Source organism: Bos taurus, chromosome 5, assembly GCF_002263795.3.
Source record: "Bos taurus isolate L1 Dominette 01449 registration number 42190680 breed Hereford chromosome 5, ARS-UCD2.0, whole genome shotgun sequence".
Classification (NCBI taxonomy): Eukaryota; Metazoa; Chordata; class Mammalia; order Artiodactyla; family Bovidae; genus Bos; species Bos taurus.
Window position 1 is genome coordinate 94,353,438 of NC_037332.1, and position 16,218 is coordinate 94,369,655.

Sequence of the window (16,218 nt, forward strand, 5' to 3'; positions counted from 1 at the left end):
TCTCCCAAACTTGCTAAGACTCTTGAATCCATTCAGGAGATGGAATATTATATTGTAATTTGGAAGAATTTGTCTGGATATAAAGTTTAGGTTTTCAAGTATTAAAGAGAAATGAATTTCAATGAGTCTGTGGTCTTAGGTGAGGTAAAATTACAAAAATAAATAAGAATAAATAAAATATAATATTTGTACATATATATATATACACACACACACACACATATATCGGAGAAGGCAATGGCACCCCACTCCAGTACTCTTGCCTGGAAAATCCCATGGACAGAGAGGCCTGGTGGGCTGCAGTCCATGGGATCGCTGGGAGTCGGACACGACTAAGTGACTTCACTTTCACTTTTCACTTTCATGCATTGGAGAAGGAAACGGCAACCCACTCCAGTGTTCTTGCCTGGAGAATCCCAGGGACAGGGGAGCCAGGTGGGCTGCCGTCTATGGGGTCGCACAGAGTCGGACACGACTGAAGCAATTTAGCAGCAGCAGTAGCATATACATATATACACACACATATATATATATATATATATATACACACACATATATATATATATATCTTAGCACTTCAACTAGACCCACTGTCTCCTTGGCCTAAGGCCATACATCCCCGGCCACATTCAATGCCTCCCTCTCTGCATAGGTTCAAGGACTTTGTCTTGGATACATGAAGCATGAAATCTGCAAAGACGCTGGCCAGCTTCACCGCTGTCTTCAGGAAGTACGGCAAGAAAGTAATTCAAGCAGAATAAATTGTGCAGAATGAATGAATTAGTCAACACTAGGAGGATTTAAGGATACTTCATCACCACATAGCTGTGGTTGCCCAGAAAAGTTCATGAAAATGCTCTTTTCAAATAAGGATCGCAGACTGAGCACAAGACTTGTACACTGTAGGATATACATGCATATATATAAATATATACAATCTTATATCTGTATCTTTATGTATATAGAATATATAAAAATCTCCTCTGGTTGATCTGACAAGGTATCCAGGTAAAATATGCAAGTGGTTCAAAAATAGGAATTCTTTAAATTGTCGTCCGTCTCTCTGTAGCTGCAAGGCAGAGGTCTTTGCACCAGATGGTTGATTCCTGTTAGCTGAATAGCAAGGCACATGTCAATGGGAACAAACCAGTTTTTGCTGGTTTTTAGTTTCCAATTATTATTCAGTTCATGTCAAGTTTCAAGTACTGGAAAGTGATAAATTGTGTGTTACGGTCATTTTCCTCCTTTCTTACTAAATGAGAAAACCTTACTGGTTACATCTTAGCCATTCCAAAACGTCTCTGACTTTCTCATTTACGTAATTTTATCTGGTTTTACTATGAAAGATTCCATAGGGAAATATGGAGGAGATAAAGAAGTGTATAAGCCAAAAATTAAAAAAAAGTAAAAAAAAAAAATCTATTCATCAACAATAGCAGGACAGTCTTTAGTTTAGCATTTATTGCAGAAGCTTAAAACTTAGATTCTGTATATTTATGACCCAAAGGGGGCACTCTGGGACCAGATGCTTGTGACTATAAAAATATTTCCAGAAAACTCTGTCATTAAACATTTTATTCGTCTGCTTCAAGCCCTTCACACGTTTGTCATTGAAAGATCATCATTTAAGATCAAGGACAAGAAGTGTAATATGAATCATACCATAATTGATGTCACTCTTTCCTGTCAAGGGAACATACCTTATGTTTGCTTTGCAATTTTTTTCTCCTATATGCAAAACCTAGGGAAAGATTTATTCTATTCAAATCAATTCTATATTTGTCTAGCAGTTTGCACTGCTTTCTGGTTGACATAGCCAAGACAGAAAGCAGAGTTCAAATGAAATTCCTATTGTTAAATATTTCTCTGATGGTTAAATCAGTTGATGTTTTCTTAATACTCCCTTATTTTTGAAAACATCCATTCACTGATTTTTTTTTCATTTCACAAGATTATTAAGTGGCTAACCATTTGGATTAAAAGGATTATTATTTTTTAAGATTTTTTTTTTTTTTGATGAGGACACGTTTTAAAGTCTTCATTGAATTTGCTACAATATTGCTTCTGTTTTATGCTTTGGTTTTTTTGGCCAGGAAGCATGTGGGATCTTAATTCCCTGACCAGGGATGAAACACACACTCCTGCCATTGGATGGTAAAGTCCTAACCACTATATCACCAGGGAAGTCCCTACAAGGATTATCAAAACAGGATACTTGTATATGAAACTCATAGCACATGGAGGAGGCAGACAGGAAATCAGAGAATTGTGACCACTTACAGTGCACTGTGATGGAGTGATACACATGGGATTAGAGCAGGGGAGGAAAGGGAGAAGGGTCTCTTAAGATGAGGGAAGGCTTGATAAAGAGATGACATTTGAGCTGACACTCTTGAGTAGGGATGTTCTTAGAGAACGGGAGGAGATGAGCATTTCAAAGGGATGGAACAGCATGGAGCAGTTACACTGGGATCTGCCTACATTCTTAATGCAGCTAAAGCCATTGTTAACTGCTAGCCCTTAAGAAGTGATTTGTTTCTTGTAAATATCAATAAATGGTGAGTTCTTGAGGGCTTATGTTATATTGAAACATTGTTTCCATTGTCTATATTAAATGGTCAGCAAGCATTTCCTGCAAAGGGCAAACAGATATTTTAGATTCTGTGGATCATACAGTCTCTGCTGCAACTATTCAAGCCTGATGTAGGACAGAAATAGTCATAGGAAATCAGTAAACAAGTTTGTGGCTATGTTTCAATAAAATGTTACTTATGGACATTGGTATTTTAATTATATAATTTCCATATATTATTTCTTGTGAAATAGTATTCTTCCTTTAATTTTTTCCAACTTTTAAAAGGCAAAACTCATTCTTAGCGCAAAGGTTTCACAAAGCAGCCTCTTTTTGTTCATCCCCTGATCCATACTGTGAGGAAGGGTTGTATCTAAGCAGAGAAGTGAGTTTTAATGAGGCATTTTCTATGGTTTGTCTTCAACAGAGAGCACACTCCACTGGAGAACACAGTACCAGTAAAACTTCCCTCCTATTTTTAGGACTGCTCTCTGTGAAGGAGCCATAAAGAAGGAACCAGGGTGACTGTGATTGATGTCAGCACCTAGCCTAGTACACCAACATTCAGCTTGAGCTCAAAAGTCTGCCTTCAGGAAAAACAGACATTTCTGACATCCTAACCACCAGAAATCAACAGCATTTCAAAAGAGCCATGAAACCATGATTAATAAGGTCCAGAAGTACCTTTGAAATAAGAAAAACCAAACTACAACAAAATAAGAAACAAAGCCAAACAAAACCCAAACCACTACCTCTAAAATTACATTTTAATTTATAGTGTAAGTATATCCTGATTTTGCATATCCTCCTTATATTCATACATAGTATAAGTAGTGGCAACACTCCTTTCCTTAGTCATGTTGGTGAGCCGTGGGTCACCATGTCTTCTATTACCCTGGGTGAATCTGAGACAGAATAGTGCAGCCTTCTGATTCCATGTCCTCCAGTTGTCTGGACCAAGCATCTTATCCACATCACCCTCCGGGAGATGGGAAACAAGCACATTGTATGTGGCATTTTTCTCTTGGAGGAAGCAGTGTCACCAAGTCTAAAGCACTCACAGTCTCCCGTGAAGGAGGATGGGCTTCCTGACCCTGGGGATTCCCTCAGCGTGGGGATGGCCCCTGAAACCCTGCTCCTGACTTACGTAGTTGATCCGGAAATGTCTACAAGCCCAGTCGTCCTGCTCTTCCTCCGACATCATCTCCACCGTGATGTCACCATACGCTATGGGCTCTTCTGTAAATGGCCAGTAATGATCACATTTCACCTGAGGGGGCAATAGCATAACCTTTTAAGACCAACAGGCTGGGGAAGAAACAGTCAGTGATCATTTAGAGAAAGCAAATGACTCGCCTCTAAAGGATCATATAGGATTACTGTGAGAATAAAGAATGAAGCAAGAGGAACATACATCTATGTAATGTTTTCTCCTTTTTTTTTCCATCAAAGGGCCATCATAGTAACTAACTGCATAAACCCATATGATTTTAAACATTTTTCTTGGGAAGCCTATAAAATTACACCCACACATTTTTAAAAATTTTAATTGGAGGATAATTGCTTTAGAATATGGTATTGGCTTCAGCCATAAAGCAACGTGAATCAGTCACAGGTACACATATGTCCCCTCCCTTCTAAGCCTCCCTTCCCCGCCACGGTGAGCACATTCCTTGGCAGTGGCTGGTGAGGTTTTACTGCTAAGTGAGACTGAATTCTTTACTTTCAAAGGACTGAAAGTACTTACCCTCCTCTTCTCATTACATTGAGTGAGCATGACAATAATCTGGGACTTCTGTTGCAGGACCATCTTCCAGAAGTCATTTCTGGTTTCAGGCAGTGGCCCCTGTGTGGCAATGTATTCCTGGGGTGAATTGTACCCCTGGAAGACAAAGACAAAGTTGTCACTTAAGGAGCTAAAGTGAAAGTCACTCAGTCATGTCCAACGCTTTGCAACCTCAAGGACTGTAGCCCACCAGGCTCCTCTGTTTGTGGAATTCTCTGGGCAAGAATACTGGAGTGGGTTGCCATTCCCTTCTCCAGGGGATCTTCCTGACCCGGGGATCAAACCCAGGTCTCTTGCATTGCAGGCAGATTCTTTACCATCTGAGCCACCAGGAAAGCCTTAAAATCAACACCAATTGCTGTTCCACACAAATGAGAAGCAACTGAGAATTTACTGGGGAGAAACCTGGTAAAGGATCATGCACCTATATTATGTTTTCTCCATTTTTTTTCCATTAAAGAGACAGTCATAGTAACTAACTGCACAAATCCGTGTGGTTTTAAACATTTTTCTTGGGAAGCTACAAAATCACACCCACGCCTTTCTACAATAACAATCACGTGTCTATACAGATACATTTTAAAAGCACAGGTTGGCGCTGACACTGAAATTTAAGCATAGGAAAGTAGACCTTTGGTATAATTATCTACTTTCACTAGTCCTTTTCAAAGATATTTGAACATTATTATTCTCTGGGCTCCCTCCCCTCCCTGCCATTCTTTATTCTAAAATGGAATAATGGAAACTGTTCTTTATAGTTGAACTGCTTGGTGAAGAATGACTCTCTATTGAACTGTTCGACTCCTCTCTGCAGCTGTAATAGTCTTCCTCTGGCTGGGGTAGAATTTGGATGCCTGATTTTGTTTGTTTGTCTGTTTTTGGATGCCTGATTTAAGGAATTTTTTTTTTTTTTTTACTTACAGGAATGTAGTTGGCATTGATGTAGTCTGCACCTTCCTCTTCATTCATGGAGATCAATCTCACTCGGCTAAAGTCATCTGTAAAGAATAAAGAGAAAAATATTAAACATAACAGCAGAAGGGTGCAGTTACTATGAAGAATAGTATGGAGGGTCCTTAGAAACTAAACACAGAGTAACTACATGATCCAGCAATCCCACCCTGGGTGTATATCTGGAAAAGATGAAAAGTTTAGTTTGAAAAGATGCAGGCACCCTAACGTTCAGTGCAGCACTACTAATAGTAGCCAAGACCTGGAGACAACCTCAGTGGCTATCAACAGATGAATGGAGAAAGAAGATGTGGTAAACATACACAATGGAATAGCACTCAGGCATAAAAAGGAATGAAATAATTCCATTTGCAGCAACTTAGATGGACTAGGGATGACCACACTAAATGAAGTAAGTCAGACAAAAAAAGACAAATATCATCTATCACTTCTATGTAGAATCTTAAAAAAATGATGCAAATGAACTTATTTATAACACAGAAATGGACTCACAGATATAGAAAATAAGTTTATGGTTACCAAAGGGGAAATGAGTGGGGCGGGGGATGGGGGATAAATTAGGAGCTTGGGATTAATAGATACAAAACAAAAGAGAAAAAAAGAAAAACATTCAGAATGTAATGAAGACTTGTCAAGACAATTCTATACTCAATATTTGTACCCCAAATCAAGTTAAATTGGTCAGTGATAGGGTAGGTAAAGTTTATTTTAGCTTTATATTTTAGCCATATCTCAATCTTAGTTTCTTGTTTAAATAAATATATAAATATCTCCCAACCACTATTTCCTCCCCACCAGCCTTCCTGTTCTTAAAAGAGTGGTCTCTAGATTTGCAGGGAATTGTGGAGAATATGTAGAGGAACTAAAATATCTGGTGGGTTGTATGAAGGCTATCGAATGTAACCTAAACCTAGGATTTCCATTTCACTCAAGTCTTCCCTGGTAGCTCAGCTGGTAAAGAATCTGCCTGTAATGCAGGGGACCCCAGTTTGATTCCTGGGTTGGGAAGATCCACTGGAGAAGGGATAGGCTATCCACTCCAGTATTCTTGGGCTTCCCTTGTGGCTCAGCTGGTAAAGAATCTGCCTGCAATGAGGGAGACCTGGGTTTGGTCCCTGGGTTGGGAGGATGCCCTGGAGAAGGGAAAGGCTACCCACTCCAGTATTCTGGCCTGGGGAATTCCACAGTCCATGGAGTAGCAAAGAGTCGGACATGACTGAGCAACTTTCACTTTCACTTTCTGGGATATCCAGAGAACTCACTATCTCTGGGAAGCCTAGAGAAAAGAAGATGGTGTTGATGGGCTTTTTGTAAATGGACTTCAAATGAAGATAATAAATCCTGAAATGCATACAGACAGAAAGTGTTATATGATAATATTGTGCTGTGCTGTGCTAAGTCGCTTCAGTCTTGTCTGACTCTGTGCAACCCCATGGACTGTGCAGCCTTCCAGGCTCCTCTGTCCATGAGATTCTCCAGGCAAGAATACTGGAATGGGTTGTCATGCCCTCCTCCAGGGGATCTTCCTGACCCTGGGGTCGAACCTGCAGCTCCTGCAGCTCCTGCATTGCAGGCAGGTTCTTTATCACTGAGCCACCAGGGAAGCTCACAATAATATTCAGTTCAGTTCAGTTCAGTCGCTGTGTCTGACTCTTTTCGACCCCATGAATTGCAGCACGCCAGGCCTCCCTGTCCATCACTAACTCCCGGAGTTCACTCAGACTCACGTCCATCGAGTCAGTGATGCCATCCAGTCATCTCATCCTCTGTTGTCCCCTTCTCCTCCTGCCCCCAATCCCTCCCAGCATCAGAGTCTTTTCCAATGAGTCAACTCTTTGCATGTGGTGGCCAAAGTACTGGAGTTTCAGCTTTAGCATCACTCCTTCCAAAGAACACCTAGGACTGATCTCCTTTAGAATGGACTGGTTGGATCTCCTTGCAGTCCAAGGGATTCTCAAGAGTCTTCTCCAACACCACAGTTCAAAAGCATCAATTCTTCGGTGCTCAGCCTTCTTCACAGTCCAACTCTCACATCCATACATGACTACTGCAAAAACCATAGCCTTGACTAGACAGACCTTTGTTGGCAAAGAAATGTCTCTGCATTTTAATATGCTATCTAGGTTGGTCATAACTTTCCTTTCAAGGAGTAAGTGTCTTTTAATTTCATGGATGCAATCACCATCTGCAGTGATTTTGGAGCCCACAAAATAAAGTCTGATACTGTTTCCACTGTTTCCCCATCTATTTCCCATGAAGTGATGGGATCAGATGCCATGATCTTCGTTTTCTGAATGTTGAGCTTTAAGCCAACTTTTTCACTCTCCACTTTCACTTTCATCAAGAGGCTTTTGAGTTCCTCTTCACTTTCTGCCATAAGAGTGGTGTCATCTGCATATCTGAGGTTATTGATATTTCTCCTGGCAATCTTGATTCCAGATTGTGTTTCTTCCAGTCCAGCGTTTCTCATGATGTACTCTGCATGTAAGTTAAATAAGCAGGGTGACAATATACAGCCTTGATGTACTCCTTTCCCTATTTGGAACCAGTCTGTTTTTCCAGTCTGGTCCTAACTTGCTTCCTGACCTGCATACAGGTTTCTCAAGAGGCAGGTCAGGTGGTCTGGCATTCCCATCTCTTTCAGAATTTTCCACAGTTCCTACCTAATTTTGTCAAAAACCCTCATGAAGGAGGCTTCTCTGTAAAGGTTTGCAATTTTCCCTTCTTTCCCAGCCCCCACTAGAGTGTAGCAAAGAAGAATGTTAAATTTATATTAGAATGTGTTTTAATGGTCCTATTAAGTACTTTGTGTTACTTTTTCTTTGAATGTTGCTTTTACTGCAAAATCCTAAGGAAGAGCAGAACTTGCCAGAAGTAAGAAAGAAGCCTTTTTCACACCTTGCATTTCCTTTCTATTTGCCTCTTTCCACTGTCAATGAATTGATTGAAAATAGGTTATGAGCACAATTTATCTTATCCCTTATTTGGCTAAGACTTTTGATCTCCCGAGGGTCAGAGGGTTAGTTTTTTCTGTTCAGATACAATCTGTTTAAAAGCATGATAATTAAATCTTCCTACACACAACAAGATCTAATGATATCAAAGCACCAATGCAATCAATGCAATTGCAGACATGGCCTTGAGGATACAGATCATTCCTGGCCTGGCTAGAGGTTGGTGGAACTGATTTATCTGCCATAACAGCCCTTCAGCCTTTGGAAGACAAGAGCAGGATCAGCATTATTGACCGTCTTACATGGTAGGATGTTTGTATAACGATTTTTACATCGGTTCAGTGGAAGGTCTGCAGCAAAGTGTGGAATATCCAGTCCAATCAACTTCAATTCCTGTAAATGACAGAAAAGATTTAAGATTCCATCAGAGGGATTATTTGATAGAAGTCATTTGCAAAGAATAAGAAGAAAAATATTAAAAGTTAAGAGTGGAAAAGTGTAGCCAGTATGTTGTACAGTATAGAGTTTCCTTAAAAACTAAAAACAGAGTTACCACATGATCCAGCAATCCCACTCCTGTGGAACTGGATTATTGTCCACACTGGATTATTGCTCATAGTGAATTATTTTTCACTTCTTGCCTCTAATAGAACTACCACAGTGATCACACCCCTTTGTCTTATGATGTTGCAGGGGCTTCCCTGGTGGCTCAGATGGTAGAGAATCTGCCTGCAATGCAGGAGACCCAGGTTTCATTCCTGGGTCTGGAATACCCCCTGGAAGAGGAAATGGCAACCCACTCCAGTATTCTTGCCTGGAGAATCCCATGGACAGAGGAGTCTGGTGGGTTATAGTCCATGGGGTCACAGAGAGCAGACACAACTGAGTGACTAACACTTTCACTTTTCTTTCGGCTCCCTTTTGAAACAGAGTGTACTTCTCCATTCTACTGCTGTCACCTTGCTTTGGGCCAACGAAGTTGGGTGGAACTCATGTCCAATCTGAAGCTTTAAATGTGTTTGCTCAGCTTGATTTGCTTGCCTGGGCTTCTGCCATATGGTGGAAAAGAATGTGCCCAGAGAAACTGCTGATCCCAGGATGAGAAGACGCATGGAACAGACCTGACCCTGACTCACAGCCTGAAGCAGAACCATCTCAGCTGTCCCCCAGCCCCACGAGGGAGAGAAATAAGTGTTGTAGGTCACCGAGATTTTGAGGTCATGTCTTACGTAGTTTTACTGCAGTAGTGGCTAACGAATGTAATACATAAATATCTTGGATAACTAGGTGATCCCTGAGAGAAGGTAAAAATTGTGTGTTACACTCTCAGGGTGTGGAAGATTGGAAAACAGATATGTTTCAGAGTTTTCAGGAATACAAGGTAACTTGAAATTTATGCAGTTTGCAAAAATATTTCCTATTCTATGAGAAATTGTGGGTATTTCTCCTATAAGCAATGAACTTTCAAGAAAGTATAATAAAGGAGAGAGTGAGGAACAAAAAGTATGCAACACTCTCCATGTTACAAGATATTGGATTGACAGTCACTAGAAGTCTGTCTGTTCTATGATCTGTTGGATCATAGAAAGAGCAAGAGAATTCCAGAAAACATCTACTTCTGCTTCACTGACTATGCTAAAGCCTTTAACTAGGTGGATCACAACAAACTGTGGAAATTCTTAAAGAGATGGGAATACCAGACCACCTGACCTGTCTCCTGAGAAACCTGTATGCAGGTCAAGAAGAAACAGAACCAGATGTGGAACAACAGACTGGTTCCAAATTGAGAAAGGAGTACATCAAGGCTGTATATTGTCAACCTGTTTATTTAACTTACATGCAAAGTACATCATGAGAAATGATGGGCTGGATGAAGCACAGGCTGGAATCAAGATTGCCAGGAGAAATGTCAATAACCTCAGATATGCAGATAACACCACCCTTATGGCAGAAAGTGAAGAGGAACTAAAAAGCCTCCTGATGAAAGTGAAAGAGGAGAGCGAAAAAGCTGGCTTAAAACTCAACATTCAGAAAACGAAGATCATGGCATCCAGTCCTATCACTTCATGGCAAATAGATGGGGAAACAGTGGAAACAGTGACAGACTTTATTTTCTTGGGCTCCAAAATCACTGCAGATGTAACTGCAGCCATGGAATTAAAAAGCATTTGATCCTTGGAAGAAAAGCTATGATAAACTTAGACAGTATATTAAAATGCAGAGGCATCTCTTTGCCAAAAGAGGTCCATATAGTCAAAGCTATGGTTTTCCCAGTAGTCAAGTATGGATGTGACAGATGGACCTTAAAGAAGTCTGAGCTCCAAGGAACTGACGCTTTTGAACTGTGATGTTGGAAAAGACTTTTGAGAGTACCTTAGACAGCAAGGATATCCAACCAGTCCATCCTAAAGGAAATCAATCCTGAGTATTCATTGGAAAGACTGATGCTGAAGCTGAAGCTCCAATACTTTGGCCACCTAATGTGAAGAGCCAACTCACTAGAAAAGATCCTGATGCTGGGAAAGATTGAAGGCAGGAGGAGAAGGAGATGACAGAGGATGAGATGGTTGGATGGCATCACCAACTCAATGGACATGAGTTTGAGCAAGCTCCAGGAGATGGTGAAGGTCAGGGAAGCCTGGAGTGCTGCAGTCCATGGGGTCACAAAGAGTCAGACGCAACCGAGCAACTGAATAACAACAAAGAAATCTGGTAATGAAACTGCAAAATAAGGATGGAGCAGTAGTGGGTGGGCGAACCCCTCCATGAAAATAGGAACATTCAAATATTTGCTTGTGTGTATCAGGACTATTATAAATTCTGTTATCAGAAACTGCATTGCTGTAGCAATTTTTATATATACAGACAACCAACATACCTCAGAAAGTCTACATTACTGGAAAAGGGGATTTCTGAGCTGTTATGTTATGTGTGTGGAAGGAAACAAGGGGTTGGAGTCAGACTACCTGAATTTCCCCAGAGGCATCATTTATGCTGTGGTCTACAAGAATGGTGCTCCCTGGAGTTGTGCGGTGCATAACCAATGCAGCAGATCCCGTACAAATTTGAAGGCAATATTATGTAACCATATGTCTAGGTAACCGACCACAAATGGGGTTACATAGATAGTATGCATTTTTCTAAATGACTATTAAGTGAAGAAGTATAGACACCGGTGCTGGAAATTTTATTTACTTACATGGGATGCTGGGGCTTCCCCAGTGGCTCAGCAGTAAAGAATCTCCTTACAATGCAGGAGACGAAGGAGACACAAGTTTAATCCCTGGACCGGGAAGACTCCCTGGAAGCAGCCATGACAACTCACTCCAGTGTTCTCACCTGGAGGGTCACATGGACAGAGGGGCCTGGCGGGCTATGGTCCATTGGGTCGCAGAGAGCGGACACAACTGAAGCGACTGAGCCCGCACAGGATGCTACTCTTCATGATTCCTCCCAATTATTACTTCAAAGAATCAGAAGCTGGAGGAATACTTTTCAGGGGAAGGAATTTTGGAGCGCCTTTGAAAGACTTTTGAGAGGAGCTGGAGACATTTGATCATGTTTTGAGAAATTGAACAGGGAAACTGTGTGTGTGTGTACGTGTGTGTGTGTATGTATGTGCCTTTAGTGTCTTGATTCAAGTGCTCATGCAAAGCAAATATTGTAGACACCCAGTTCTTGGGATTCCTGCTGCATCCACAAAGAAGTTTGTCGGTAGCTTAGGGTGTGTGTTAAATGAAATTGGAATGCAAGCTGTAGACGGCATGGATAAATTGACTTGATTATCCAGATTTCTCTCTTCCTTTGATTTTTTTTTAAAAATCATTTTTGGCTATTCAAGCTCACAAAATGTCAAGCTCTTGGCCCAAGTCGAAGTCAATCTCAAGACCAACAGTGCTGACTTTGATCTGCAATTTACACATTTGGGTGTTTTTCCTATCTCAGTCAAAATCCTTGTTTGCCAAATGCCATCAAACAGAAGTTTGTCATTTTTCTTTTATAACTGTTTTTTTTTCATTTTAAAAATGATTGTCAAAGACTGATAATATTGTTCTTGTAAGAACCAAAACTTATTTTTAGCAAACTTCAACCTAATCAGTGTTATTTTTAAGTTACCTCCTTTTGGCAGCTCTAAGCTTAAATGATGTTTCCTTTGCTTAAAATATTTTGGAAACATAATTCCTTTGGGGAGTGTCTTTATAGATAAAACTGTCTAAATTTTCATCTATTTCATTTAAATAAAGTTATATAAATAAATTTATTTATTTATGTAAATACCTGGTTTATTTTGGTGGAGCACTTATAAAGGGTGTGCATGTATGCCCAGTTATGTCTAACTCTTTGTGACTCCATGGAGCCCGCCAGGGTCCTCTATCCATGGGATTTTCCAGGCAAGAATGCTGGAGTGGATTCCATTTCCTCTGCCAGGGGATCTTGCCAACCTAGAGATCGAACCTGTGTCTCCTGCATTGGCGGACTGATTCTTTACCACTGAGCCACCTGGGAAGACTTTATAAACTGTAGGGTCTTGAAAAAGTAGGTTAACTAGTTCTCTCATTGTTTAATTCTCTGTAACCTGTTGTTAGTTTAATTATGTGTAAGATAAGGTTAATAATTTTTCCATACCTTTCTGATATATGGTGACTATCATACGGAATGATTAAGCTTAGTTAATATCAACGCAACACTTACTGATCATGACTGAAATGCTTCTGCTAGGATTCTTTGTTTTGCTTTGTCTGGCTCCATTATTTCTCCCTCCTTTGCCATTTGTGCTAACTGTACAACTCTCTCTGCTAAGCCCTCACTTTGCAGACAGACTGATCAACCACAGGAAAAGGCCTCCGGTATGAAAAGAAACTGTGGAAACAGATTGAGAGTGAGCACTGGAGCACATATGGGAGCTGACTAGCTGATAGAACTTTAATTGTGTGTTGCCTTCCTGCTATAAATGCCTAAAGTTGATAAGAGACGTTTAATTGGCTGAACACTGTAAATGTAAATTGCCAAAGTTAAATTGCAGCAAAGCAGGGAAGGCAAGGGTACACAAAATGCCTTGCAATCTTTTGTAATTTAGCCTGTCACTAGGTAGGAAATTAAATACTAAGTTTCTAGCCCAGTAGCTTCGCAGTTATTTTCTTTCCAGCCAGATGGAAACTCCAGTGGCTTAAATCTTCATGAACGCAAAGTATGAGGTGATAGCCTGAAACCCACATCCTTCATTTTTGAATTTTCTTTTGCCAGTTTTGTTTCTAATATAATTTATCATTGTGGGTTTTTTCCTAGGTTACTCAGTCATCTATCGTGGGCTAAATCTGATCCCTCCAAAGATATGTCCATATTGGAACCTTGTTAAGAGAGAGTCTTTGCAGTTGTAATTAAGAATCACAAGATAAGATCATTCTGTATTATCTGGATGGGTTCTGAAGCTAATGGTAAGTGTCCTTATAAAAGTCCCAAGGAGGGACTTTCTTGGTGGTCCAGTGGTTAAGACTCCAGGCTTCTAATGCAGGGGATGTGGGTTCAATCCCTGGTCGAAGAAGTAAAGTCCCACATGCCATGTGGCATGATCAAGAAAAAAAAAGATGGAGGCAATGTCCAACATTAAATAAGAGTAAAATAAAACAAAATAAAATATAACAGAATAAAAGAGAGAAGAAGAGAGCCATATGAGGATGAAGGCATTGATTAGAGCTATATATAGCTACAAGCCAAAGATGCCTGGGTCCACCAGAAGCTGGAAGAGACAAAGAGAGATACTCCCCTTGAGCCTTCGGAGGGAGCATGGCCTTGCTAGCACTTTAATTTTAGATATCTGGCCTCTAGAACTGTGAGAAAGTACATTTCTATTGTTTTAAGTAATCATGATTATGGTAATTTGTTGTGGCAGCCCCCTAGAAAACTAAGAGAGTGACTGAAGCCAGTGGCAGTCTGTGTTGTGCTGGCTGTGTTTGAAGCATACAGTCTTGAAAATCAGAGCACAAACACACTCACTGTGTTTGTCAGGTTGGGTTGCTGTAAGAAAATACCACAGGCTGAGCAGCTGGAACAGAAATGCACTTGTCATAGCTGTGGAAGCTAAGATGTCCAAGAATACGGCACTGGCAAGGTAGGTTTCGGTGGTGGCTTCCCTGGTGGCTCAAATGATAAAGAATCTATCCGCAATGTGGAGTCCTGGGTTTGATCCCTGGGTCAGGAAGATCCCCTGGAGAAGGGAATGGCTACCCACTCCAGTATTCTTACCTGGAGAATCCCATAGACAGAGGAACCTCATGGGTTATAGTCCATGAGGTTGCAAAGAGTCAGACACTACTGAGCAACTAACACACACACACACACATAGGTGCGTATGTGTGTGTGTGTATAATGTACACTAAGTCTAACTGTAAGTGACTAACATTTTCACTTTCACTTCAAAGTAGGTTTCATTGTGAGGCTTCCCTTTGTTTGTAAGTGGCCACCATCATGGCTGTGTGCTTCCATGATCTCTTGTTCATGTGTACATGGTGGGCATTGGGAGGAAGAGGCATCCTTCCTCGGAGGCATCATTTATGCTGTGGTCTACAAGAATGGTGCTCCCTGGAGTTGTGCAGTGCATAACCAATGCAGCAGATCCCGTACAAATCTGCCTTCAATTAAGGAGACCAACGTTCTCAATCTTTGAGTCAGGAAGATCCTCTGGAGAAGGGAATAGCTACCCACTCTAGTATGCTTGCCTGGAGAATCCCAAGGACAGAGGAACCTGGTGGGTTATAGTCCATGGGGTCACAAAGAGTCAGACACGACTGAGGCAAGCATGCACAGCAACAGTTTAGATTTTAAACTGAGTGATAGTCACTCAGTCATGTCCAACTCCCTGCGACCCCATGGACTGTAGCCTGCCAGGCTCCTCTGTCCATGGGATTCTCCAGGCAAGAATATTGGAGTGGGTTGCCATTTTTTAAACTGAACATAATTCAACATAACAATTTTGGGAATAATGCTCTCTCTCTCTGGTTTAGCCACGTGGTTCCAGTAAGAATTCCTGTTCTTCTGTGATTCTGCCCTCCCTGGCTGCAGACAGTGTGAGCTGTTTTATGGATACTGAAACCCCCACCAGGTGGAAAAAGTTAACTATATGATGACTAGACTGTAGCCATGACACAAGCTGCCACAATTTTGAGAATTGGCCTCAAAGAAACAGAAACGAATAGACTCTGGAATTGAAGAGTAACTGTACCTAAAACAACCAAGACTCTGGAATTGAAGAGTAACTGTACCTAAAACAACAAGATGATGCTAGTCAGACCACTGATGACCAGTTTCAAGATGACTGTCAGAACTGACTCCTGTTTCTGCATGTAGCTCCGTCCTTCTGTCTATAAAAGCTCTTGCCCACTGGTCGTTAGTGGGGAGAGTTGGCCTTTGGACAGGCATCCAAAATAAAGCAAACTTGCCTTTCCAACCATCTGGCCTCTAATGGTTTTTGAGCAATTCCACTTTCAGCAACACTCTGAGGCTGTCGGTGGTTCCATAATCCACTATGAGAAAGAGGTTGGATTGGGCCAGAGAAAGTGAGGCCAAGACAGAGAGAGAAGTAGAAATGAGAGATTTCTATTTCTCTAAAGAGGGGTTCTCTTGCCCCTGATTTTAGCCATTTCTGAGTCTCAGCTGCTTCCCTGCTCCCCTCCCGGTATAGTCACTCAATCCTCCCTTTGATTATATGAGATATCTTAGTTTTCATTTGAACAAGTTCCCTTTATGTTTGGTCTAAACCAGTTTGAATTGTGTTTCTGTCATTCACAGAATTTTTTTCTGTCTGGAAAAAAAACATATTTTTTTACTGGAAAATGATTCTCTGAATTTTTTTTAAAACTAGTGATGCAATTCAGAAGCACAGTAATAGCTACACTGGGGTTTGATGGCATGAACTGAGAGTACTTCAGCAAAGTACT

General features: G+C 40.9%; 1 protein-coding gene across 3 annotated transcripts in view; it reads right to left on the reverse strand.

Moving 5' to 3' along the window:
- The window catches only part of PTPRO (protein tyrosine phosphatase receptor type O), a 260,131-nt gene that overhangs the window by 14,043 nt on the left and 229,870 nt on the right, over nucleotides 1–16,218 (reverse strand). For all 3 annotated transcript variants that reach the window (XM_002687771.7, XM_005206999.5, XM_005207000.5), the window contains 4 exons: nucleotides 8,587–8,677; nucleotides 5,280–5,356; nucleotides 4,320–4,454; nucleotides 3,720–3,842 (listed from right to left, as the gene is read on the reverse strand). In XM_002687771.7, coding sequence (XP_002687817.4) covers nucleotides 3,720–3,842; nucleotides 4,320–4,454; nucleotides 5,280–5,356; nucleotides 8,587–8,677 — 426 coding nt within the window. The remainder of the gene's footprint in view (nucleotides 1–3,719; nucleotides 3,843–4,319; nucleotides 4,455–5,279; nucleotides 5,357–8,586; nucleotides 8,678–16,218) is intronic.